At 45.5% G+C, this 23,498-nt stretch overlaps 3 protein-coding genes across 5 annotated transcripts in view; 2 read left to right on the forward strand and 1 right to left on the reverse strand.

The window, feature by feature from the left end:
• The first annotated feature begins 650 nt into the window (after positions 1-650).
• C1QBP (complement C1q binding protein) lies at positions 651-5,922 on the forward strand. Its single transcript, XM_081218747.1, has 6 exons — positions 651-982; positions 1,601-1,751; positions 3,667-3,760; positions 4,935-5,030; positions 5,287-5,409; positions 5,542-5,922. Exons 1-6 carry the CDS (start codon positions 760-762, stop codon positions 5,689-5,691), a joined length of 837 nt encoding a protein of 278 aa, XP_081074873.1. The 5' UTR covers positions 651-759; the 3' UTR covers positions 5,692-5,922.
• Positions 5,923-5,982: 60 nt separating this feature from the next.
• On the reverse strand, positions 5,983-13,002 carry RPAIN (RPA interacting protein). Of its 3 annotated transcripts, XM_081218749.1 has the most exons (7): positions 12,826-13,002; positions 11,026-11,196; positions 9,963-10,023; positions 7,850-7,961; positions 7,637-7,700; positions 6,440-6,580; positions 5,983-6,130 (listed from the first exon to the last, which is right to left on the reverse strand). In XM_081218749.1, the coding sequence occupies exons 1-7, from the start codon at positions 12,904-12,906 to the stop codon at positions 6,101-6,103; spliced, it is 660 nt and encodes a 219-aa protein (XP_081074875.1). In that variant the 5' UTR covers positions 12,907-13,002; the 3' UTR covers positions 5,983-6,100. The 3 variants fall into 3 exon arrangements, with proteins under 3 accessions (XP_081074875.1, XP_081074874.1, XP_081074876.1); XM_081218748.1 differs by having other exon boundaries at positions 5,983-6,580; XM_081218750.1 differs by lacking the exons at positions 5,983-6,130; positions 7,637-7,700 and having other exon boundaries at positions 6,432-6,580.
• A 40-nt stretch (positions 13,003-13,042) lies between these two features.
• NUP88 (nucleoporin 88) overlaps positions 13,043-23,498 on the forward strand; it is a 37,932-nt gene continuing 27,476 nt past the window's right edge. The window contains exons 1-6 of the mRNA XM_081218735.1: positions 13,043-13,127; positions 13,394-13,818; positions 16,466-16,635; positions 17,396-17,521; positions 20,377-20,463; positions 23,221-23,397. Of these exons, the coding sequence (XP_081074861.1) occupies positions 13,516-13,818; positions 16,466-16,635; positions 17,396-17,521; positions 20,377-20,463; positions 23,221-23,397 (863 nt within the window). The 5' untranslated portion in view covers positions 13,043-13,127; positions 13,394-13,515. The remainder of the gene's footprint in view (positions 13,128-13,393; positions 13,819-16,465; positions 16,636-17,395; positions 17,522-20,376; positions 20,464-23,220; positions 23,398-23,498) is intronic.

The following is a 23,498-nucleotide window of genomic DNA, read 5'->3' on the forward strand; positions in this document are numbered from 1 at the left end:
TTCTTGCTACCTTATATATCTTATGTGTCCTGGTAAGGTAGGAACATTAGTTCTTAACCTAAATTTAATGTAAGCTGTGGCTTCTTGCCCCCAGAAAAATAATGTCCCATCAGAACCTGGGTGTAAGGTTGGAGGGTTGCAGGAATTAACCAGGGCTCTTGCCTTTAGGAGCTCCGGGTCTGGTGGGGGTGAGGGTCAGCTGCCAGGTAAACCAGCAGTGCCAGGAGGTTTCTGCTGAGAAAAGAATGAAGCACAGGGGCCGGGTCGCACAGGCATGAGTCTGTTTTTCAGGGAAGAGAGGAGGAAGTTCCAGGAAGGCCTCTTATGGGAGGTGATCCTGGAGGCTGGTCTTTGGGAGTTGGTGGTGGCAAGAGTGCATTCCACGAAGTCATAGAAAGCCTGGCCGTGAGAACAGTAGATGGAAATTTGGAGAGTGTAAGCAGCCACTGGAGAGAACGGATGCTGGCCAATTAAACAGCAATCCTGGGACACCAGACTCAGGCCGACTCAGCTAAAGAAGTTCCGGAATCGGATTCCAGGCCTCCCCGGGAGGCCACACCGGAGGCCACCAACAGAGGGCGCATTCCCACCCGCTGTGCCTTCGGTCTGCAAAGCGGCGGCGCGGAAGCACTTCCCGGGAGGGGGCGGGACTTCCGGCGGCGGCCCTAGATCTAGGGGGCGCAGTGGCAAAGAGCCGTCCTTCTTGCCGAGAGTTGTCTTTCGTATCCGCACGTGTCTGCCGCCGCCTCCGCTGCAGAAATGCTGCCGTTGCTGCGCTGCGTGCCCCGCGTCCTGGGCACCGCTGTCGCTGGCATCCGCGCCGCCGCGCCCTCCCTGCCGCTGCTGCAGCCCGCGTCCAGGCCGTGCGCCCGGCCCTTCGGGCTGCTGAGCGTGCGCGCGGGGTCGGTGCAGTTGCCCGGTCTTCTGCGGCCTTGGGGGCCCTGCGGCTGCGGCTGCGGCTGCGGCGGACTGCACACCGAAGGTAAGACTCGTGCACGTGGGCCGGGGGCGTGAGGGGCCAGGGCCTGGGTGGGGCGGGGAGTCCGGGCCGAGGAAGTGTAGACCACCCGTGGACAGCCCGGAACCGCCCCCGAAGTCCAGAACATTCTCCCACTGATCGGCGACCAGCGGGTTAAACCCACGCGTGATCGCATTTCCCGTCTTCCCCCACCTCTGTTTCACTTTGCGGGGGGAGATGCTGTAAAGCCCTGGAGGCCGATTCTATTCTCAGTCTCTCGAAAATGGAACTTCGTGAAAGCCCAAGGTCGCGGTTGGGAGTAGCGTGGTGTTGTCTGTTGGCAAGTGAAAGAGGGTAATTGCGAATTTTTCTTGCTTTATTTTGAAACGTGGTAAGGAGTTCATTGTTGGGAATCACTTTTCCAGAATCCGAGCTCAGCTTCCCACTGATAGCTTACGGCTTTTTTTTTTTTACAGATGAGGAAACTGAGGCTTAATGGATATGAGCTGGGTTAAGTTCCCAGAGCCACCGTTAATAGCAGAAGTATTAGAAACAGCCCAAATACAGGTCTCTGGTTGTAGTAACCTGGGTCATTTTCCGTTTTAGACTGATTGGCTCTTTCTGTAACTTATTTCCATGTAGGGGACAAAGCTTTTGTTGAATTCCTCAATGATGAGATTAAGGAGGAAAAGAAGATACAGAAGTATAAGTCTCTCCCCAAGATGTCTGGAGGTTGGGAGCTGGACGTGAATGGGACAGAAGCCAAATTAGTGCGGAAAGTTGCTGGAGAAAAGTAAGTACCAGGGGCCTATGGACTCCAGGGAACCAAATCCATGACCCTGCAGGACCTGCCCTGACTCATCCACAAAAGCCTTTAGTTAAGGCAGGTACTTAACAGACACGTGGTTTCCGAGAGATCGTAGGATTCATTTGGATAACTTCATAAGCTCCAGGTCGTTCATTCACTGCACACTTACGTGCTGTGGTAATTAATAAGGAGATGGTAAGCAAGTAGCACCGAAGCCAAGTCGCTGGGAGCCTACTGGACCAGTAGAGGTGTCAGTCACTAACCCCTTGCTGGTGAGGGAGGTTATGCCTTGCCTAAATCTAGGCCCGCAAATTCAGAAATTCGGACAGCACTGACAGAATCCCAGATTTGCAATGCTGACTTACTATACTACAGGCTCTGGATGAGGAAAACAAAGCTCCTACTCTGTTTACAGTTGAGAAAGCAAGATAAGGGTGGGGTTGCCGTATAGTAAGGGTCACCATGAGAAAGATGGGAAGGCTTTAACCTGCTTAAGCTGTTTGTGATCTACTTTGAGTGAATTTTTGTATATGCTGTGAAGTAGGGTTCTGTTTTTTTTGTTTTGTTTTGGTGGTGTAGTGTTTTTCCCCTCATAGGTCAATCATGTATTCTGTAACGTGACCTAAACCACTTTTCCTGGGGTAAGTCATAAGCAGTTTGGGGCCATTATAAGTAATGTTCTAATGAACATAACTGCATTTCTGTGCCCAGGCGTCAGCTTGGTCCGCACTGTTGCAGATTAGACAGGTTTTGTGGCTGAACCTCAAACCTCAAACTGGCAAGGCAGCCAGTTAGCACAGCTCCAGAGGGGAGTGGTTACAGTGCACTGTTGTCTGCAACCCAGCAGTGCTCGTTCCAGATCTCTCGATTTTATTTATTTTTTATTTTTTTATTTTTGCGGTACGCAGGCCTCTCACTGCTGTGGCCTCTCCCGTTGCGGAGCACAGGCTCCGGACGCGCAGGCCCAGCGGCCACGGCTCATGGGCCCAGCCGCTCCGCGGCATGTGGGATCCTCCCAGACCGGGGCACGAACCCGTGTCCCCTGCATCGGCAGGCGGACTCTCAACCACTGCACACCACCAGGGAAGCCCTCTCAATTTTAGATTCAAATTTTGGAACATGATATGTCAGGTGGAGGTTCTTGCAACTTAAAATTGTCATTAGTTGGTGTTTGTGGCCTGCTTTGTGATTATACAACTTCCCACAACTGCTCTTGAGGAATGAGCCTGTCCTGCAGCATGTTCTTTTATTTTTTTGGCGGTGCCCTGTGTCTTGCAGGATCCTAGTTCCCCATCCAGGGATTGAACTCAGGCCACGGCAGTGAAAGCGCTGAGTCCTAACCACCGGACCACCAGGGAACTCCCCAGGAAGTGTTGCTCTTTGTGAGGCCTCCCCTTCATGGGGCCAGGGCTGCTCTCCATCCTCAGCTGATGCCACAGCCCTCCAGTGCTCCTTCTTCCCCCCTTCTTGGGCAGATTTTCTTCTAATGGAGAAAAGCTTTTAAAGGAGGCTTCTGCCCCCTGCCCCCAGCTTCTCAGCTGCTCACTACTGGAAGGTGCCCTGGAAAGACGAGGGTGGCAGTGTCAGTTGGCTGTGGCCAGGAGGTAGCCAGTGGACACAGGTTGGCAGTGAGCCCTGGATGCTGGCCTGGTGACAGGAGCCCACACATGACTGTATTTGGCTGAGGAACAAGTGCCTAATTGACTCAGCAGCCAACACGTAGTAGGCCCACTTCAGACCTGCTGAATCTATCTGTGGGTGGGGTGCAGGCACCTGCCTTTTGGAAGTTCTGCAAATCAGAGGTGCATTGTTTCAGCAGCATTTTTAACTGTAGCAAGCCTCGGTATTTACTCCTCAGTTAAGAAGACATCCTCTGTTGTGTTTTCTCTTGCCTTTCTAGGGTCACTGTCACTTTCAACATTAACAACAGCATCCCACCCGCATATGATGGGGAGGAGGAACCCTCTGAAGGGCAGAAGGTTGAAGAACAGGAGGTGAGTTTGTAACACTGTAACCAGCCTGTACCTCCTGCTTCTCACAGGCTACTCTGGAGGCTTGGAGAAGGAGCATTGGTTTTTGTTCTGTTTCAATTCTCTTAACACTAGGAGAGAAGGCAAAGGACCACCATCCTGGGGCCTTTTCTTGTAGAGCACCAGAGCTGTGTGGCCCCTTTTCTTTCCCAGGGGCCAAGTAAATTGTTACCTTTAGGCTTAGGCTTTATAATTTGCCCTGTGTTCACTTAATAGAAAGGAACTGAAACTGTCTTAACCCTTCCCGTGGTCAGGAGGTAAGTTATCACTTGGAGTGTTTCCGAGTGAGGCGTCCTCTCACACGTCCCAGGCTGGTGATAGGCACCAGGCAGGGGCATCAGAGACTTGGGCAGCGTCTCTCCTTAAGGTGTGCCGCCCTTCTTGCTTGGACCTGGATGGTGCTCAGTCTCCAAATATTTTAGGAAGCAGTGTGCCCAGCCTAGAAACCAGCCAGTGTGAGGGCCACAGGGTCCCCAGGCTTTCTGGCTGGGTTGGCATGGTATTGTCTCACGACCCAGCTCAGCTCCCTGGAGCGCTGGCCCAGCACTAGGACCGCCCCGCCCCTAACACACACACTGGCTGGCTCACCCTCAAAGAAGGGGTTGCTGTGCTTTAGCCAGAGGCACCAGCCTCTGGTCCTGGCCTGTAATAAAGGAAGATCCCGAAACAGCTGGGAAGGGATTTTGGCGCTTTAGGCCAGCTTTGTAGCGTATGGATGTAGAAAAAGGCCCGGGAAGATTAAGTTAATTGGCACTCTCGCTGGGGCTGGAGTTCAGATTTCCTGATTCTCACCTTGTAGAATTAGGTTAGAGCCTAGTATGTATTAGGTTCTAATGTGTAACCTTGTATGTTCTTTAAACAAGTAGCGTGGCTAATGGAAGTAAAATGCTGTCTAAATATATGATACTTTGCCATCCAAAACATAGTCTACAACTCTAGAAAGGACCCACAGGATGGGTTTGGCCCAGTCTGTCTGAACAAGCTGGTACGTGGCTTTAATACTCTGTGTTAAAAGATCCTAGGCTCCTTATTTGGGAACACCATAGCGTAGCAGTGGCCATCAGACCCCCTGAACTGAGACCTTCGGTCCAGACCCCTGCCAACAGAGACATGTACTGACTCGTTCTTGTTCCCGCAGCCTGAATTGACGTCCACTCCCAATTTTGTGGTTGAAGTTGTAAAGGATGGTAGCAGCAAGGCGCTTGTGCTGGACTGTCACTATCCCGAAGATGAGGTACGTAGAACGGAGTGCTGGCAGCGCTGGGGACAAGCAGGGCCTCCGGGGGCCTTCCTGGTCCCTTTTAGCTGATACTAACATTTCCTAGCTTAGACCAGCAAAACTGGGAAGACTGGGTGGGGGGCGGTGAGGGGGCAGTGAGGGAGCAAGGTTAAAATCCAAGTTTCAAGCTATAAATAGTCCCTTTTCTTTGCATGAGTCTGGCCTGTCCTGGGAAACCTTTCAGTTTTCCCCAAATATTGTCTCTTGTCAGATTGGACAAGAAGAGGAGGACCAGAGTGACATTTTCTCCATCAAGGAAGTGAGCTTTCAGTCCACTGGCGATTCTGACTGGAAGGACACGAATTACACGCTCAGCACAGATTCCCTGGACTGGGTGAGTGCTCGATAAGGTGATGGTGCTCTTGGGCCTTGCAGGGGAGGGTCTAGTCCAAGGCCACACAAAGAAGCATCTTAATAAGTGTCTCAGGTGCCTTTTTCCTTTTTTAACTCATGTTTCTCCTTTTAGGGCTTATACGACCACCTCATGGATTTCCTTGCGGACCGAGGAGTGGACAACACATTCGCTGATGAGCTGGTAGAGCTCAGCACAGCCTTGGAGCACCAGGAGTACATTACCTTTCTCGAAGACCTCAAAGGTTTTGTCAAAAGCCAATAGAGAAGACGAGGTGCCAAACACCTTAATTTTACGGCAGGCTTTGGCCAGTGAACAACACCTACTCTGAAGCCAGACCCACATACTTTGAAATGGTTTTCATCCCAATATCACGGAAAATAATTCAATATTAACTTATTTCTGTTGCCTCTTATTTACCATTTATTCTCTACAAACCTGTTATTTCTAGATTTTTGTATAACATAATGATGGACAATAAAATCTCCAAGGTGATTTGTCTTTTCTATTTCTACTTCCCTTTCAGTCTGCATTATGAAAGACAAAGAGCAGAGAAAACTTTGAAACGTTTTAATACAAAATAAGTTATAAATGAAAGATCTGTATTTACAAGGCCCCTTCCCAAGACAGAACTTGTTTCCAACCCAGTAGATCGTGTGCATCAGGGTTGGCTCTAGAGGATCACAGCCCAAGTATCACAAGCCTGAATTTAAATAGAAAAAAAGTTAGCTTAAATTATATTCCTGTCCCAAAAGTGATCTCAATATATGGTTACAAGTTGTAACCAGTAATGACACTTATGCTGCTCCTTCCACGACCTGGGCTGCCTCTGTCCCTCCCCCTTTCAGGGAATGATTGGCCTTTTTAACTGAAGTGACTTCACTTTTCTATGCAAGTAAAGTTCCTCAGAGAATAAACTGCATTTTTATAAACATTTACCTCTTTCCTACCAGGGTGGGAATAAAAGCAACCACTGACCCGCTTTTACCACTGGGTCCTGGGGGAGGCTTACCAGACAGCTCATGAGAAGACTGGACTTTTCCTCTGTTCCTTCAGTGACCGAAAATGCCGGCGTGTGGGGACAATACGCACTGTGCTCGTTCACGCTGTCTTCCAAACGGGCGCGAAACTTTTGTTCCGTCACCTCCGGAGACTGAAAAATAAAGTTAAACTACAAGCTAACCTTGTCGTCTCATAGTCAACAGGTTGAAAACCCCGATTCCTCACCATCCTGTAACTATGGCTCGCTGTGACGGCTTGACTCCTCGGACCTTTAGAAATGCTCATGATCGTGCTGAGAGGATCTCTTAAGTAATGTGCATCTGACCGCCTCTCCAGATGGACCAGGGCTCTCCACTCCCGCCCTGAACACGGACGCTCACCGCACCAGGAACGTCCAGAGCTGGGAGGCTTCTCGGCCTCCCCGCGTTTCTGCCTCTACCAGCCAAGCGTATCCTTACCAAGAGCCAGTGCTGCTTGGTCCTACGTCTGTGCTAACTGAACTTGCTATTGTAACTGACTGATTTAATTATCTACTATGTAAACCAATGAAATAAGAGAATGAAACGAAGTTGTGTTTTTGTGATAAGTGGAATATTTCAATATTCCAACAGTCAAACAGAAACAGTCAAAAAGATGAGTCCCTAAAAAAAAAAGGTGTTGAATTAGGTAAAAGATGGGGAGGAAAACTTCTGAAGGGCACTCAGCTTCCTGATGCACTTTACAGAAACAAAACAGGAAATGCGAGCCTATGCGCTTTAAGAGCAGTTTATAAAAAACAAAAACAAAAAAAGCCTCAGCTCTCCAATCAGCAGAGCCTCGCCCAAGGACTGTCAAGTAAGTGTATATGTTTAAAACTTCCTATAAAATGTTTCATTTGTATAACTTACCACCTCAACGAACTGGCGGACTTTTAGCCACATCATGTCAGATAAGAGGGCTCCTGTATTTTAAGACCACTGACACTTAAAATTCTGAATACAGCTGTCTTCATATATGGAACATTTTCATGTAAATCAGATACAAGTGTTTCCAGTTCTAAACTGGGCTTTCTAGAAAGCTCCTAAGCAGTGGTACATTAATAAAGTACCTCACAAATAGGCTGTCTGTATTCTCACCATGGATGATTGCAAGCTACCAGTGTGAACTGAACCTGAAGTTGGGAAGAGATGTGTGCAGAGGTGACACGATCTGTGTGAGGAACACTCACATGAGATGGGATGGACAGGCCACACTGACACATGAGCACACCGCCTGCTATTCTCAGATTGTACCTGGAAGCAGAATTGGGATCCCAGAGCGTTACGGCCAGCAGACCTGGATCCCCCAACCTTCCCAGGTAACAGATTTGGGGGGAAATTCCACTCACCTTGGAGTGTGGGGTGGGAACAAATAATGCTGAAAAGGTTGTGAAAACTCTTACTTTGTACACACAGGGCAGATGAGGGAGTTTGCTTCCCACTCAGCCAGCATGACGCTGAGACACTTTTCATCAAACTGCAAGCTCTTCTCGTACTCACTGATGATGGACTGCTCTGCAAGGCAAAGGACAGCTGGCGTGTTTCACCGCACGTCACCTGGGTCGCCCTGTCCTGAGTGCTAAGCTTCACTTTCAAAGGCGTCATCCACACAAGAGAAAAATGTGGGCAAAATCACACTACCAATCACTAGATATTTACTGCTCGGGCTTCATCTTGTTGGATCTTTCCCCTCCTGTCTGTCCTCTCCTTGTGAAGTGATGAGGCTAAGAGACAAAGGGACAACTTTCACACCCATCTCCAGAGGCCACAGGGGCAGAGATGAAGAGTGGCAGGGTCCCAGGGGCAGCTGGAGAACGCGGACACTGACGGCTTCAGATGCCAGGCCCACCTGGCTGAGTCTAAGGTGAGCTGTTCGCCAGTGTCCACAGACTCAGGTTCTGTGTTGTTCAGAACGTGTGTAGCAAACATGCAACAAGCCCTAGTACTTAGTAGGCCTGGGGTACAAAGATGAAGAAGGCTGGTTCCTGCTCTTGATGAGCTCACCATCTTGACTTCGGAGCAGGGGTCAGCAAACCACAGCCCACAGGCCATTCCAGCCCACCTAACATTTTTAATTTTTAAAAAATTTTTGGCCATGTCACAGGGCATGCAGGATCTTAGTTTCCCGACCAGGGATCGAATCCGTGCCCCTGCATTGGAAGCATGACGTCTTAACCACTGGACCTCCAGGGAAGTCCCCCCCCTTCCATTTTTTAAGTAGAGTTGTAATGGAACAGCCATGCTCATTTGGTTTATATATGGGCTATAGCTGTTTTCACACTACAACAGCAGAACTAAGGAGCTGCAATAGCCTAAATATTTACTATCTGGCCCCTCACAGAAAGTTTGCCAACCTCTATTCTAGAAGGTTCCCTATGACTGAGTATGGCAGAACACAGCAAATTCTTATCACGACAGATTTTTAAATTAAATATACCCCGAGAGAAATATTTGGTGAGTCCTGTGTTTCACCACTAAGATAGGTTTTGCAGGTGAGGGTAAAGAGAAAATCAATTAAAAAGAAAAAAGAATTAAAATCAAGGAATATACGGTCTAACTGGAGTCAACACACCAATCATAATAACTAACGTTTGCACAGCACTATGTGTCAAATGCTGTTTTAAGTTCTTTATATAAACTTTTTCACTACTACTTCCTTATTTTAAAGATGAGGAGACAGGCACAGGGAGATTAAGTGCTTTGCCCAGCGCCACACAAGTTAAAGTGGTAAAGCTGAGAAGTGAATCTTAGCAGTCTAGGCCAAGAGTTCATGCTTTTGCATCCTCAAGGTAATAGCTATTGTGTATAGAAAACTTCCTATATGCCAGGCACTGCTCTAAGTCTACACATATTATTTAAGCCTACAAATAGTTTTGTAGTTTTACAGAGTCAGTCTGTTATCTCTATTTAACGGATGACAAAAACTAAGCCTAATCAAGATAGGGCTATGTGAGATAAATGACTTAATTATATAAGGTGCTAAATTACGCACTCTGTGGTGCTATGATTCCACAGGAAGGGGACGCTCACAAGACCCTGGGGAGTCAGTAAAGAACAGATACAAGAGAAGGTACTTAAATTAGGTAGTGCAAGAGATCTGATCATGCACCATCCTGTAAGGTGACAGGATTACTACTGATCTATTAACAGAGAGGTACTGTCTGGATAGAATAGACACGGGAACTGGATTCACAGCACTGATTTTACTTCCCAACTCCACCACCAGCTGTGCAACCTGTGTAAGACACCACTCTCTTCTGTCTCACGCTACCTGGTAGGGGCATGATAAGGAGAGAACCATAGCATGGAAGGAGAGGTCTGAGCACACGGCCTGGAAACAATGAAGACTATTATTATTGGCAAGACAGACAGCCATAGACCTTAGAGTAAAAACAGAGACTTCTGGACACTCGACTGAAGATGGAAATAATGAGTTAAAAACATTCTGTTCAGAAAAAAGCATCAGCATTAGAGCAGCTAGAGATATAGGCAGGAAGAACTATTCTTAGACTTCACCTTGATCAATCAGCTCCTGTTGGATTTCCTCCAGCACGGCCAGGTCCGGCGGCTCCTCCAACTGCAAGAGAAAGTAGGGTCAGCAGAGGTTTGAAGTTATGATCAGCTGACAAGACCCACAATGATTCACACTTGGAGGCTGGCTTGAAGAACACAGATTTAACTGAGGAAATCAACCCAGCCCTTCTGTAGAATGTGCCGACAATGCGGTAATGTGGCTGTGCTGAGAAAGGCATCAACAGATGATAAAACCAGCCAGTGACAAAATAATGGTACCACATTTGGGGGAGACAGTATAGGGGAGCAGCTAAGTATGTGGCTCTGCTAAAGCTCTGGGACCATTAGAAAGTTCCTAACCTCTGTCAGCCTCATTTCAGGCCTCTGTAAAGTGGGAATAAAATCCACCTGAGAGGGTTATTGTGCACACTAATTGTGATTATGTAGCACAATGTAGGACACATAGAAGGCACCAATAATGCCTCTTTATCACAGAGAGCCTTGCTGTTTTCAAAGCAGTTTCCCACGTTTCTTATACTGTCCTCACAATACCGACAACATGATCTTCTGCATCTTACAAATGGGAAAACTAAAGCTCAAAGAGGCAGAGTTAAGAGTCAATAGCAAAACCAGGATCAGAATTCCAGAACTACTCACTTCCAATCCAGTGCTCTTCCTGATACATGGTAAATGGTCTCCTATCCACACCCAGTTCCTAACCCTGGCTGAGATTAGAACCAGAAAGTTCCTGGAGACCTTTTTAAAAAGAGAGATTCCTAGCTCAGGCCTACTGAATCAAAAGCTCCAGGGGTGGAGCCAGTGAATGAAATTTCTTTTCAGCTTCAGAAGTGATCATGATGCAATGATGCAGCAGGTCGACAGCCTGGTATTTATGAACCATTAATTAATCTAGAAGAGTCTAACGTTAAAGGTAGAAGAAGCTGGGTGAGAGGCCGTTAGGATCCTGTTTGGGGCTGGAGGGTGGATGGGTTTAGAGGACTTGGGGAAATAGGCAGAGAGAGGACCCTGGCATCCTTGGTGCTAAGAACACATGTCCCAGCCTGACCTGAGCCAAGGCCTCTGGCCGGCTCTCCACCGACTGCAAAGCATTCCACTCTTCTTCCATCACCTCCTGCACTAGAAAGGTGTTCTGAGCTCCTCCTGACATATTGCCTCCAGCCTGGCGATATTTGTTCAGGAGCCTGTCCCGGCTGTTTCTCATTCTCTGCAGGCATCCCTTGGGAGAAGGAGAAAGAGGCAAGGGGGGAGAAAAGGCAATTCCGTCAAAAACAAACAAACAAAAAACACCTCTTAGATTAGTTGTTAAAACATTAAAGGAATTTCATAGACACAAAATTTCAACTCTAATCCCAACTATTGTTATTTTGGCACCTTCCTCTCCAGCCCTTATCCACGTGTAGATGGGTGAAATTACAATGCTTGGGTCACGTATTTCCAGACTGACATATTTCATAGTCTGTCTTTAATGCCAGCTTGCTTAATAGTTGGGTGATAATAGCGCAGCATCCACTGTGCTAACAGGACACTTAGGTTGCTTCCTAATTCTTTTTTTGTGTGTTTTGGTTTTGGTTTTATATAAATTTATTTATTTAATTTATTTATTTTTGGCTGCATTGGGTCTTCATTGCTGCACACTGGCTTTCTCTAGTTGCGGCGAGGGGGGGCTACTTTCGTTGCGGTGCATGGGCTTCTCATTTTGGTGGCTTCTCGTTGCAGAGCATGGGCTCTAGGTACATGGGCTTCAGTAGTTGTGGCACGTGGGCTCAGTAGTTGTGGCTCACGGGCTGTAGTGCATAGGCTCAGTAGTTGTGGTGCACGGGCTTAGCTGCTCCGTGGCATATGGGATCTTCCAGGACCGGGGCTTGAACCCATGTCCCCTGCACTGGCAGGCGGATTCTTAACCACTGCGCCACCAGGAGGTCCCGCTTCCTAATTCTTGCTACTCTCGATATGATTCTAGTAGCCGCCATCCTGTACGATGTTTCTCAACTTCAGGCAATCTTGTCCCCTAGGGGACATGTGGCAATGACTGGAGACATTTTTGGTTGTCACAGCTCTAGCTGTAGGATTATTGACATCTAGTAAGTAGAGGCCAGCGAGGCTGCTAAACATTCTACAATCCCAGAACAGTACCCCCACAACAAAGAACTATTGTCTTCAAAATGTCAAGAACCAGGATTGAGAAATCCTGCTGTCGACAGTCATTTCTAGCATCAGATTATTTTCCTGGGATATATCCACTACTTCAGAGATTCCTGAAAAGACAGGCCATAGTACTTACAGGAACCAGACTGAGCTGAGGATAGGTCAGAACTGACCGTAGGCTACAACTCTGCTAAGACAGTGACGGAGGCTCAGAAGAAATAGTTTGGAATAGGAAGAGAAATAATTTCCGGGATTAGAAATAATGTCTAATTATTCTATTCCTCTGTGGAATAGACATAACGTCTCTCTCGCTTGCGGTGAGTGTACAAGGTGCCTCTCTAGTGTCCACCGACCCGACATCAGCGGGTGATGGTGGTGTCACCGTAGAGATGTAGAGGTGCAGAGGTGCGGTCGCGATCACACTTCACACTGAAAGCAAACCCGAGTCCAAAAGGAAGGCTTCCTGGCACCGGGCCGGCCCGGGCTAATGCCACACCCAGAGGGACAGAAACTCCAGGAAGTGGCCGGGCGGTGGCCGAGGCCCGGACCTACAGGCGAGAGGCCCGGGTTCCAGGTCCACCTCCACGGACACCTGCTTCACCCGGCTGGGCTGAGAGCAAAGCAAGGAGGAGAGCGATTGCCAGGACGGACTAGGGGAGTGACGACAGCCCGGCCAAGGCTCTCCAAACCCCACACTCACCTGCCTGAAAGCCTCTTTCCAAGGCGGCGAGCCCACCAGTTTATACAGCGAGCGACGCCGAGACCCTGATCCCTCGGCCATCTCCTTTTCGCGGGAGTCGCCGCCAGAAGGCCCCGCCCCCGGGGGGCGCGTGCAGAATCCTGGGAGTTGTAGTTCCTGGGTGCTCGTCGCACCAGATCGTAGGGAATTCTGGGAAGCGTTGTCCTTCCGGCCGGCCCCACTCGGAGACAGGCTTGGGCAACCCCAGAATGGGAGACTAAAGAAGTGACATTTGTAAGGTCTGCCCAACTGGATTGAGGGAGGTAAGTCTTCAGGGAAGGTTTTAGATGTTTAGGTTTATCCAGGTGGAGGTGTCCAATAACCAATTAGATACACAGGTCTCAGGCGCTTTACCCCCAGCTACTAGACTTCCCACAACCCCAAAGCTTTCTCTAAGCAGGCCCTGGCATGTTGACCTTCTCATCCCGCCCCCTTTGGCTTCAGAATAGGCTTGACTGGTGATTGGCTTTGCTTTGGCGATGACGCTACCTGATGGGCTGGCCTCACCTTCGCCCCGCCCCTCCCCTAGCCCTGCTCGGGCTTCCGGGCTCCCTGCTCGATGACTGGCCGAAGCAGTGGACGGCTGGAAGCGAATTGGCTACCCTCAGCGGCGGGCTGAGCAACTGGGCAGACGAAAGCTGTTGGGCTAAGATGGCGGCCGCCGAAGGAGCCGCGGGAGACGGTGAGCCGTGGCAGACCTGGCTCCCTGACCATGCCGTGTTCTTGCGGCTCCGGGAAGGACGGAAAAACCAGAGCCCAGCCGCAGCCGAGAAGCCGGCTTCTTCATCATTGCCTTCGCCGCCGCCCCTGCCGCCGCACTTGCTGACGAGAAACCTGGTCTTGGGCCTCGGCGGAGAGCTCTTCTTATGGGACGGAGAAGGCAGCTCCTTTTTAGTCGTGCGCCTTCGGGACCCCAGCGGTGCCGGTGAGGAGTCCTCCCTCTCCCAATACCAGGTACGACCAGGCTGATCTGGAAAATGACCCTCAGCTGGGATCTGAAGTAGCGTTTACGTCCCTTTCCCATCCTGGCTGGTTTTCGTCTGCTGGGAGGGGTGCTATGCGAGGGTGAGCAGACGTCCTTTGGGGAGGCGTCCAGCTGCGAGTGGAAAAGTCTTATTTTCATTCGCTGTAGCGTGGCCGCAGAACCTTTTGAACCCTCTGTACGCATATTTCACTCCTTCCATATATGTTCGTTGACTCTGACGCTGCGCCGGATACTGTTATAGGAACGCCTGCACTCCAGATGCTTAAATTCGCGGGGTCTGGGAGGAAGGGAGAGACCATGGAGTAACAGTAAAACATCAGTGGTGCGGGTGCTCTGAAGAAAAGCAAAGCAGGGGTAAGAGGCTCAAGAGTGTGGGTGCACTCGCTCTTTTTAGGAGGTTGGTCCCGAGAATCCGATGTCATGACGTCACACTCATAAAATAATGGGGACAGTCCTAACTTTCTCTTGGGGTTGTTGAGAGCATTACGTCGGGTCGTTGATTGGAAAGCAACAAGCTTCGTGCCTGACATGGAGGAGGAATCCCCTGTTAGCTCTTTCAAAAAATTAGGCCATCTCCAGGGTTGAAAGGGATTTTTGCTGGCGTCTGAGAAGCCAACAGCATGTGAAAGTAGGTGTGATCAGAAAGTACTACAGACTTCTTGTGATTAAACATTGCTTTATGGGAGCGTTTATTCGTAATAAGCCGATTCGCGTCTTTTAAAGATTACAAAATAAGAAAACTTGGCCCCCGTTCTGACATATGGCATACATATATCGTGTGCCGTTGATTCTTGCTCATGAGAAATGATTTGAATCAGGTGCTGGCATTGTTTTTGCAGTTTTGAAAACAGGTCACAAGCCCACAAACTACTGACTGTAAAATTTCAGTTTATAAGAGTAAGTGTTAGATGGTCAGCACACAGTATTAACAATAGCACCCTATATTGCTATGCAGAATTTAGCACAGTCATGATTAAATTATTTATACTTGTTAATTTATTGTCTGACTTCTTTTCTGGCGTGCAAGCACCAAGGCAGGGGCCGTGTCCGCCTTACTTAGTTTTGAATCCCCAGCACTTCAGTGTGCTTGGAAAATATAAACCTTCAGTACGTATTGATAACTGTCTGAATGACCTTCAATCCTCCAAATGTCAAAAACTCAGAGATAGACAAGGTAGCAGTTTAGCATGAGTTGCAACTTTCAGTGAAATGAAAACATGAATAGTAACCTTAAAAACCAAACCAAATCAAACAAAAAAACAACCCTCCCCCAAAAAGGCAAATCGAAAGCATGAGTAGTGACTTTAAAAACCAAATCAAACCAAAAACCAAACCAAAAAAGCCCACGTCAATTATGTGATTATCACAGGTGACCTAGGTAATTAGATTAGATTGTAAGCATAACAGGAGAAAGGTGGTCTTTGATTTGAGGTAGATCGTTAGAATCAAGTAGGAAGAAGGTTGAGAAGATGGGAAAAGAAGGAAAGAACCACTGACAGGAGAAAAAACAGTTTGATTAGAATCAGCAAAGGGCAGCTAAAAACAAAAAGAAACTTCAGGCTTACAGACATCAGGAACAATTGAAATCACATTATCTTCAACAGTCTTGTCTAAAAAGGTTTTGATTTAGGGTGATTCTCTATACATAAGGATAAGCAATACATTGGTAATCTCATGGTTTATTACTGAAAATAGAAAGAAAAGAAAATGGGAATTTGAGATGCTCACGAGAGAAGAAATAGAAGTACTTTTTTTTTTTTTTTTTGAGGGCATATGAGACAAACAGCCTAACAGAATCCCCTGAAAATATCACTGTTCAATGTCAAATATGCTTCGGTAAAGCAGCATTTTAGTTGCAGAAGCTCCTGAAACCATTCTCTATCTTATTGTACTATTTATAACAGTCATTATCATTTACTAGTACTTATGAGTTCTTCATTTGTCTGGTCACTAAAACATATATTGAGAGTTAGTTAGCAACATGCCATATACTATGCCAAAGATACAGAGAGGAAAGACACAGAGCTCAAGTAATTCATAGTTGTGTGGGATGAGCAGGTAAAAGGATATGTACTAATAATAGAATTATCTAGGGTGTGCTATAGGAGTACAGAAAAGATGCATTAGTTCCTGGCCAGAAGGTCAGGGATATTTTCTTGGGAGGAAAGTGCATAGGAACTGAGTCTCCAAGAATGTTTTAGCCAGCTAAAAAAGAAAAATGAGGGCATTGCAGGAAAAATAGTTGTACAGAGACACAGAGACATAACAAAGTATGATGATTTCCCAGAAATACAAGTTAATCTGATTGGAGTATAAAGTACAAGTGGGGAATGGTGGAGAATTGACGCTGAAGTGGTAGTCTGGAGTTTGATCATAAAAAGGGAATTATATGTAGTATTTATCGAAGTAGGGAAACCTGGTGCATTTTACGTAATATTCCAATCTAAATAGTTAAAAAATATCTCATCAGGTAATGGCTGAGGTGTTAGTACTTTACCCAGAATGTTTCATTAAACTACAGTTACAGAAAACTAAAGTGGTACTGTGCTTTCAAGTAACTGCCATATGTATTTGCATTAAGATTAACCATTTTGACTAGTTTGCTTTAATTTTCAGAGATTGCTTTGCATAAATCCACCCCTGTTTGAAATCTATCAAGTCTTGTTAAGTCCAGCACAACATCATGTAGCACTTATAGGAATGAAAGGACTTATGATATTAGAATTACCTAAAAGGTGGGGGAAGAATTCTGAATTTGAAGGTGGAAAATCAACAGTGAATTGTAGGTAAGTTGTATTTCCATGTAGTGTTTATCTGTATAATTTGTAATACATGCAAAAAATTGCTTAAGACCAGTGGTTCTTAAGGTACGTTTACTCTGCTACTGTTGAAACATCAGTGTACTCCAGATGGTCTGCACACTGGCTTCTTGTGATAATAGTGTTTACAGTATATGTGGGGTTGTACTTTTATTCTGCCTAAATTATCACATTGCTGTCTCATTGGAAGTCAGGCTGTTTTTCCAAGTAGGTTGAAATAAGACGTTTTAAAAGCAGTTATTACCCGTGAGCCAGTTTTCTCATCAGTATAACTAAGTTTTATTTTTGTATTTTTTTTCTTTTCCAATTAATCCTGAAAAATGAGAGTCTGAAAGATCTGAAAAGAATATAAGGTAGAAACCCATCTTCAGCTCCACAACTCATAGGTTGGGCCTCCTTAAAAATGTTTCCTTTCTGAATCTGTTTCCTCATTTCCACAATAGGAGTGATAATAGCTGCCCTTGTAGTTTCCTTACAAAGTTACTAAAAGGATCAAGTAAGATACTGTATCTAGAATCACTTGTAAAGTACAGTATCATATACTCTGCAATTTAGAAAATATTTTAATTTTGATTCTTTGATGTTGGTTGGTACATGCTTCAAATGCTGTCTCAGCAAGATTTATAGGAAAGGAATTTGAAGGAAAGAAGAGCAAAGAGTGTTAAGATAGGTTTTCCTTTAGAAGCTTTTTCATCCAGGTTTTGGGAAACTGCTGTCTTTCTTTTAGCACCACTCCCGTTGCTGAGAGATTTTTCACCAGTTCTACGTCTCTGACTCTGAAGCACGCTGCCTGGTATCCGAGCGAGATGCTGGACCCCTACATAGTGCTGTTAACATCAGACAATGTAATAAGGTACATTTTTTTCTTACAGCTTTGTGAGTGGGAAGATTCTCTTTCTGGTTGCCAGTTAATAGCTCAAAGTACCACTAAATGGGTCAGTAGATGTTGGAAAGCTTTATCTGATGGCTGTTGTTACCCATTCTCAATCGTGTAAGAATCGTCCAGCTGCCCTAACTTACTTAATTACTTGCCTTAATTAGTGCTATTCCCTCTCAGCTGGTCCTACCTCCAGTCTCTCCTTTCCCAATCTGACCTATTAAGATAATCTCCCTAAAACTGTTTTCACTGTGTCACTCTTTTGGAGGTAATGTAGCATAGGGGAAAGATAATTTAACTGGGAATTGAGAGATTTGAGTTCTTGTCCCAGTGTCACTTCTGTCTTTGGGATGTTAAAAACTTGGGCACCTCAGTTTCCAGTTTGTCAAATGAGCAGGTTTCATTTGATCATTTACTAAAGCCCCTTCCAGGTTTTGCAGTGTATGATTAAATGCCCTAATCCTACAGAGGGTCTCTATTATATTATCAGTTAACTTTCTGGATCTGCCTTATGTAAAAAGTTTGTTGGGGAGACTGACTGATGTACAGATACCTGCAGTTTTATTTTTTCTAATCACTGCTTTGACTGTGCTCTACCAAATCTTCTTTTACTGCTGAATGGTTGATCCTTTAATGGCTTCTTACACAGATCTCATAGATTTCTGGTTACTTTTAGTTATTAAAACTTAGTCTGTTCAGTTTAAAACTCTGATCTCAAATCCATTTCAAAGCTATATCCTGGTCCTATCACAGGTCAGACCTTGAGGGATCTGAAATGAGTGGAGAGGGCATGATCTGCTCTTTGACTCTCTTTCTACCCAAGCACCTTGAGGTAGGGGGTGAAGTGCAAGGAGGAGAGCTGTTCCTCCTTCCTCTGGGTCTGACTCCTCAATGGTGGGGTAAAGAGCTGAGGCATACATCTTGCCTAACTGGTGGTCCATCAGTGAAGAGCAGGGGGCATATCCCTCCTCCTGGTTTAGTCTAGTCCCCTCAGCTGCTAGTGGCCTCTGTTGATGTGATGGTCTCTGCACAGATTGGTGTGGCCAGTGTCTGGCCTTCAGCTCCCTCCATCCCTCAGGAGCCCTGTGTCCCATTGGCTCCACCAGCTGTCCATGCCCTGAACCCTCTGTCAAGATGGAATGTCCCTAAACCTGGTATCTCCTGCCTTCTCGACCTAACCGTTGTGGTTTTTCATATGGAGTCATGGTAACTGCCAAGGTCCTTTTCCCTGCCCTCCAAGGGCTACAGAACTGCGCATACTACACTATAGTCCTTTCTTATGCTGTCCCAGCCTACCTCCTTCAGAAATTTCCATATTTGGAGTAGATACCATGGAGTGTTCACATGCCCCCAACCCTAGGATATGACATGTCAGAATCACCCAAGACTTCCCTTGCCTTGGTGGCCTGTAGTTTTTGACAACACATCTGGCATTCAGCTAGGAAATGAGATACCCGTTTCCCCTTATTGCAGGTACCCCTAAATCTGGCTGGTTCTTTTAGGGCCTTTCCTGCCCACACATTTGGCTCTGGAGTTGGAGGTAAAGAAAGGAGGAGGACCCTCACATTCCACACATCGTCCCATACTCTTAAGGACTCTTGACACCTTCTGTCTTATGTAAGCTGGAAAAGGAGATTGTGAGGAGATAGTGTAGGTCTAGGTCTTCCTCATATTAAGCCCTAAAGGAGGTGTCTGGCCTCAGGTGTTGAAGATTCCTCTTAAAATATTGGGTATTTAACACTTCTCTTTTCCTAAGCTTTGACCCTATTGACAGTTTCAGGGCAACAAGAAATTCCCCCTCCGTGCCCTGTTCATTTACTTTTGCTTTCACTGTTCTGCATTACAGTTTATAGGACTTATTTGTATTTTGAAGTTAGTAATGCTTGTAGGCAGCCAGGAAGACCACAATGAATGGTGTGTTCAATTGGATCAAATTTTCATTAAAAACATTTATTAAATGACATTCTATTGATAATGGAACAAACTAAGGTTAAAAATTCTTTGTGGGATCAGACAAAATAAGTGATTAACTTGATAAAGACTTAAAGAGGGACATTGGATTTCTAATAATGATATATATTACTGGCCTTTAAAAATTTTTTTCTCCTTTTAGCAACAGCCATATATGCTGTGAAAATTTATTATTATTATTATTATTTTAGCCACGCTGTGTGGCTTGCGGGATCTTAGTTCCCCGGCCAGGGATCGAACCCGGGTCCCTGGTAGCGAGAATGCAGAGTCCTAGCCACTGGACCACCAGGGAGTTCCCCCCAAATTTATTTTAAATTAAAATGATTTTGGTAAAAAAATTTCTTTTAGTTTTATACTAACCTCTTGAGAAAGCAGGGAAGACATTGTGTCTTTATATAACACAAATATGTACAAATTGCAGGCTAAAAGTCACCCACTGTGCTGGCCAGCTGGTATATAAAGAAGAGTGAGAAATGGTTTCTTCCCTGATGAGATTGGGTGTCTCACAGGCAGAGACAGATGGGTATAACTGAAGGGAAGCTGGCAAACTTAGAGGCAGTAGTGAGATGACTAGACAAGGTGAATATGGCTAAGGACTGAGGTGTGGTGGTTGGGGAAGGCTGATGAGGCATTTTGCTTAGAGTAGAGAACATTTCTTCATGTCCCAGGGAAACCTTCCTCTTATGTTTTTATGGAACAAATGAAGTAGGCTACTTTGTCAGTAACAGCAAGATCTTTGGCAGATGCTTGTGATAACTGGTAGGAAAATTCTCAGAAACTGACTAGCTGGAAAGGATAGAGGAACTTTGGGAAATGAAAGAGAATTTTAAGTACTGGCTTTCTTCTCTTTTGATTGCTAGAATTTACTCTCTACGTGAGCCCCAGACACCCGCTAAGGTCGTTGTACTTTCAGAAGCAGAAGAGGAAAGTCTAATACTCAATAAAGGGTAAGTTTTTATTTGTGTCATGAAATTTTTAAAAATTAGTTTATTGGGATTATAAATGCAATTTTAGCAGATTGTAAGATTTTCCAAAGGTACCTTTAGCATGCTTTTTGGTAATGTGAGAAATAAGCAAAAATAGGAGATATGAATAGGTAACGGGAAGTTACAAATCTGAATGTCACTATAACTACTAACTTGGTCTTTTTTCAAGAAAGTTAAAAAATGTGAATAGCTGAAATTTATTCCCTGTTGTATCTTGAATAAGAGAATGAATTATAATATTGCAAAGTTACAGAAAAGGTGGAAGGTGAGAGTGTTGGGCTGGAGGCCTGCCAGCTGTTCACTCAGTGTGGATGGGCAGATTGCTGGACCCCCAGCACCTAGTACCCCAGAAGCTGGAGCAGAACGTAGAGAGCCCTTCTGATTCTCCTGTGACCCTGGCTTCTTTTATGTTTTCTTACCCACTGCAGGGGCAAGTTCCTGGCTACTTTGACCACTAACAGAATCACCCTTTGAACTTACAAACCCCATTCCTCTGGCCTCCTGACCAGTCTTTCCGGTGATTACCACACATGATCACCCACAGTGTGTGCATGTAGAGAGAAGCCTTTAGTAGCAATATTTCTGGAAGTTCCATTTAGTTCTTTTCATGTCTCCATGATGGTCATATCTAATAATCTTCTTTATTTTTGTTTTTCTAACCGTTATTCCTTTGAATATTTTATATACAGCTATTCTGTATGTGACAGTTTCAATATCTGAAGCCCTGGGGAGGTGGGGATCTAAATCTGTGTGTGTTCTTCCTCCTGCCTCATGATCTTGGTCGCTTCTTCCTGTGATTGCTCATCTCTCGTTGTGAACTTACGTTTACTTGATCTTAATGTTTTGAAATATTGAGAGCCTGAGTTGGGGGTGTGTTCCTCCAGAGAGGAATTTCATCTGCTTCTGCTAGGAGTCAGAGGTTGCCACCAGCCTGGGGACCACTTTAATTCTCTTTAATAGTCCCACAACTGAACGTTTCAGTCGAATGATTTTAATGTCTTATAGCACCAGCTCTTTAACCTCACATCCAGCCATCTCCACAGTGGGGAAATACCTGCCTCTGCGAGTTGATAGGTCCTGTTCTGGTGTCGGCAGTGAGTTTCCATTGCTTTCCAACCTCCTTTGCCAGGCACCCTGTCCAGATGAGAGGCGGTAGAGCAAACACAGTAGTTAAGAGCTTTGGCTCTGGCGTCAACACCTGGTGGGTTCCAGTCTCAGCTCTGCCGCTTGTCAGCTGTGGCGTCTGGGCAAGTTATTCAGTTGCACTAAGCGTCATTTCCATGACTGTATATTCCATGAATATAAAAAGTAGTGACCACTTATTTGGATTATTGTACAGAATAAATGGGATCATGCATAAAAAGTGCTTAGCATGGCACAGAGTAAGTACTCATTAATTGATACCTACTACCATTATTAGAAATATTACTATATTTATTAAGTTCCAGTTAAGTTTGGATGGCTTGGTATTTAAGTCTCTTTGAAATAACTGCTTTGTCTATTTGTTTCCATTCATTGTCTTAATTTTTTAGTTTAACTCAGGCAGTTCTTTTAATTCTGGATTTTGGGATTCCTCATTTTTTGCCTCCTGAAACCATATACCTTTCCATGTGATAAAGGAACTAAGATATGGTACCTATAACAGCTTGGAATGATGCTGACTTTCTCAGCTATATGAAACTGTGGTTTTATTTTAACCATATTCATTAACCTTGTGTTAAACTGGAATCTTTTTGAATAACAAACTATACTAAATTTTAAAATACAAAAACAGCATGTTTTATCATTTGTCTTTCCTGATTATAAAGGTAATGTAAATTTGTTGTAGAAAATTGGGAAAACTAAGAAAAGTATTAAGAAGAAAATATTTTAAAATTTCCTGTAGTCTGTCCTCAGCATAACAATCAGAGTGCTACTTTTCGGTATAAATCGGCTCATTCTGCTTCCCTGCTCTCCGCACTCCATTGATTTCTGCCCGCTGACTGCAGCCCTACAGCTCAGTCCTCCCGCTGCCCAGGCTCTGAGCTCCAGCCACTCAGCCTCCTTGCCATTCCTCAGACACTCCTGCCACCGCCCTCCTTGGTCTTTGCGTGTGTCCTTCCTTCTGCCTGACCTGCTCCTTCTCTGCGTGACCACAGACTCGCTCCCTTACTTCTTTCAAATCTTTGCTCAAATAGCACCTTATCAGAGTCTTTCCCAGATAACCTAAAGCAGCACCTCCATCAGTACTCTCTTCCCCTGCTTTATTTTTCTTCATAACGTCACATTCTGGCTCTGTGTTATGTGGTTGGCTTCTCTGTGGACGTCTCTCTCGTTAGAGGGGGGCCTTTGTTCAAGTCACTGATGTTTCCTAGAACCACAGGCACTGAGCGCTTAGTAGTATTTAGTAGATATTCGTGGACTGAATGCCTCCTGCTGCTTAGAGATAACTGTTGATATCTTTGTGTTTTCTTCCTGTTTCTTTTCTGTGTTTATGCATGTCTGTATGTGTGTATTTTTACTGTTTGTGTGATTGTATATTTCAACTTTATATAATTTTATGGCCTACTTCTTTCATTGAATTTTATGAGAATTTTCTGATGTTGTTTAACATTCTTCATTATCACAAACTTTTGTCTTATCACTCCATTGAATACAAATTCAGTCCCCACCTGCTGTTATTGGACATGTTATTTCTGTTTTTGTTTCCAACCAGTTGGTATTAAAATCTCTTTTCAGAAGGGCCTACACCGCATCTCTAGGAGAGACGGCAGTTGCATTTGACTTTGGGCCCTTGTCGGCAGTCCCGGAAAACATGTTTGGACAAAAAGGCAAAGAGGAAGTATTGGCTTACCCCCTGTACATCTTATATGAGAATGGAGAGACTTTCCTTACATATGTTAGTCTGTTGCACAGGTAAGCTGAGGAGGTAACCCACCTGAAATGAAAGCCCAGCTTGTGCTCTGGTATAGATTGTCATGGTTGCACTTGGGGTCCATGTTTTTGAGTTTGTGGAA

The sequence above is a fragment of the Mesoplodon bidens genome (genome assembly GCF_964165515.1).
Source record: "Mesoplodon bidens genome assembly, chromosome: 19".
Lineage (NCBI taxonomy): Eukaryota > Metazoa > Chordata > Mammalia > Artiodactyla > Ziphiidae > Mesoplodon > Mesoplodon bidens.

Coding starts and splice junctions, on each gene's coding strand:
- RPAIN (XM_081218748.1), bottom strand. CDS start 12,906: ATGGCCGAGGGATCAGGGTCTCGGCGTCGCTCGCTGTATAAACTGGTG. Junction 7,962..9,962: donor ACAGGAGCTGATTGATCAAG/GTGAAGTCTAAG, acceptor TTTGCCTTGCAG/AGCAGTCCATCATCAGTGAG. Junction 6,581..7,636: donor GCCTGTCCATCCCATCTCAT/GTGAGTGTTCCT, acceptor TTTATTTTTCAG/TCTCCGGAGGTGACGGAACA.
- C1QBP (XM_081218747.1), top strand. CDS start 760: ATGCTGCCGTTGCTGCGCTGCGTGCCCCGCGTCCTGGGCACCGCTGTC. Junction 983..1,600: donor CGGCGGACTGCACACCGAAG/GTAAGACTCGTG, acceptor ATTTCCATGTAG/GGGACAAAGCTTTTGTTGAA. Junction 5,410..5,541: donor GCACAGATTCCCTGGACTGG/GTGAGTGCTCGA, acceptor TTCTCCTTTTAG/GGCTTATACGACCACCTCAT.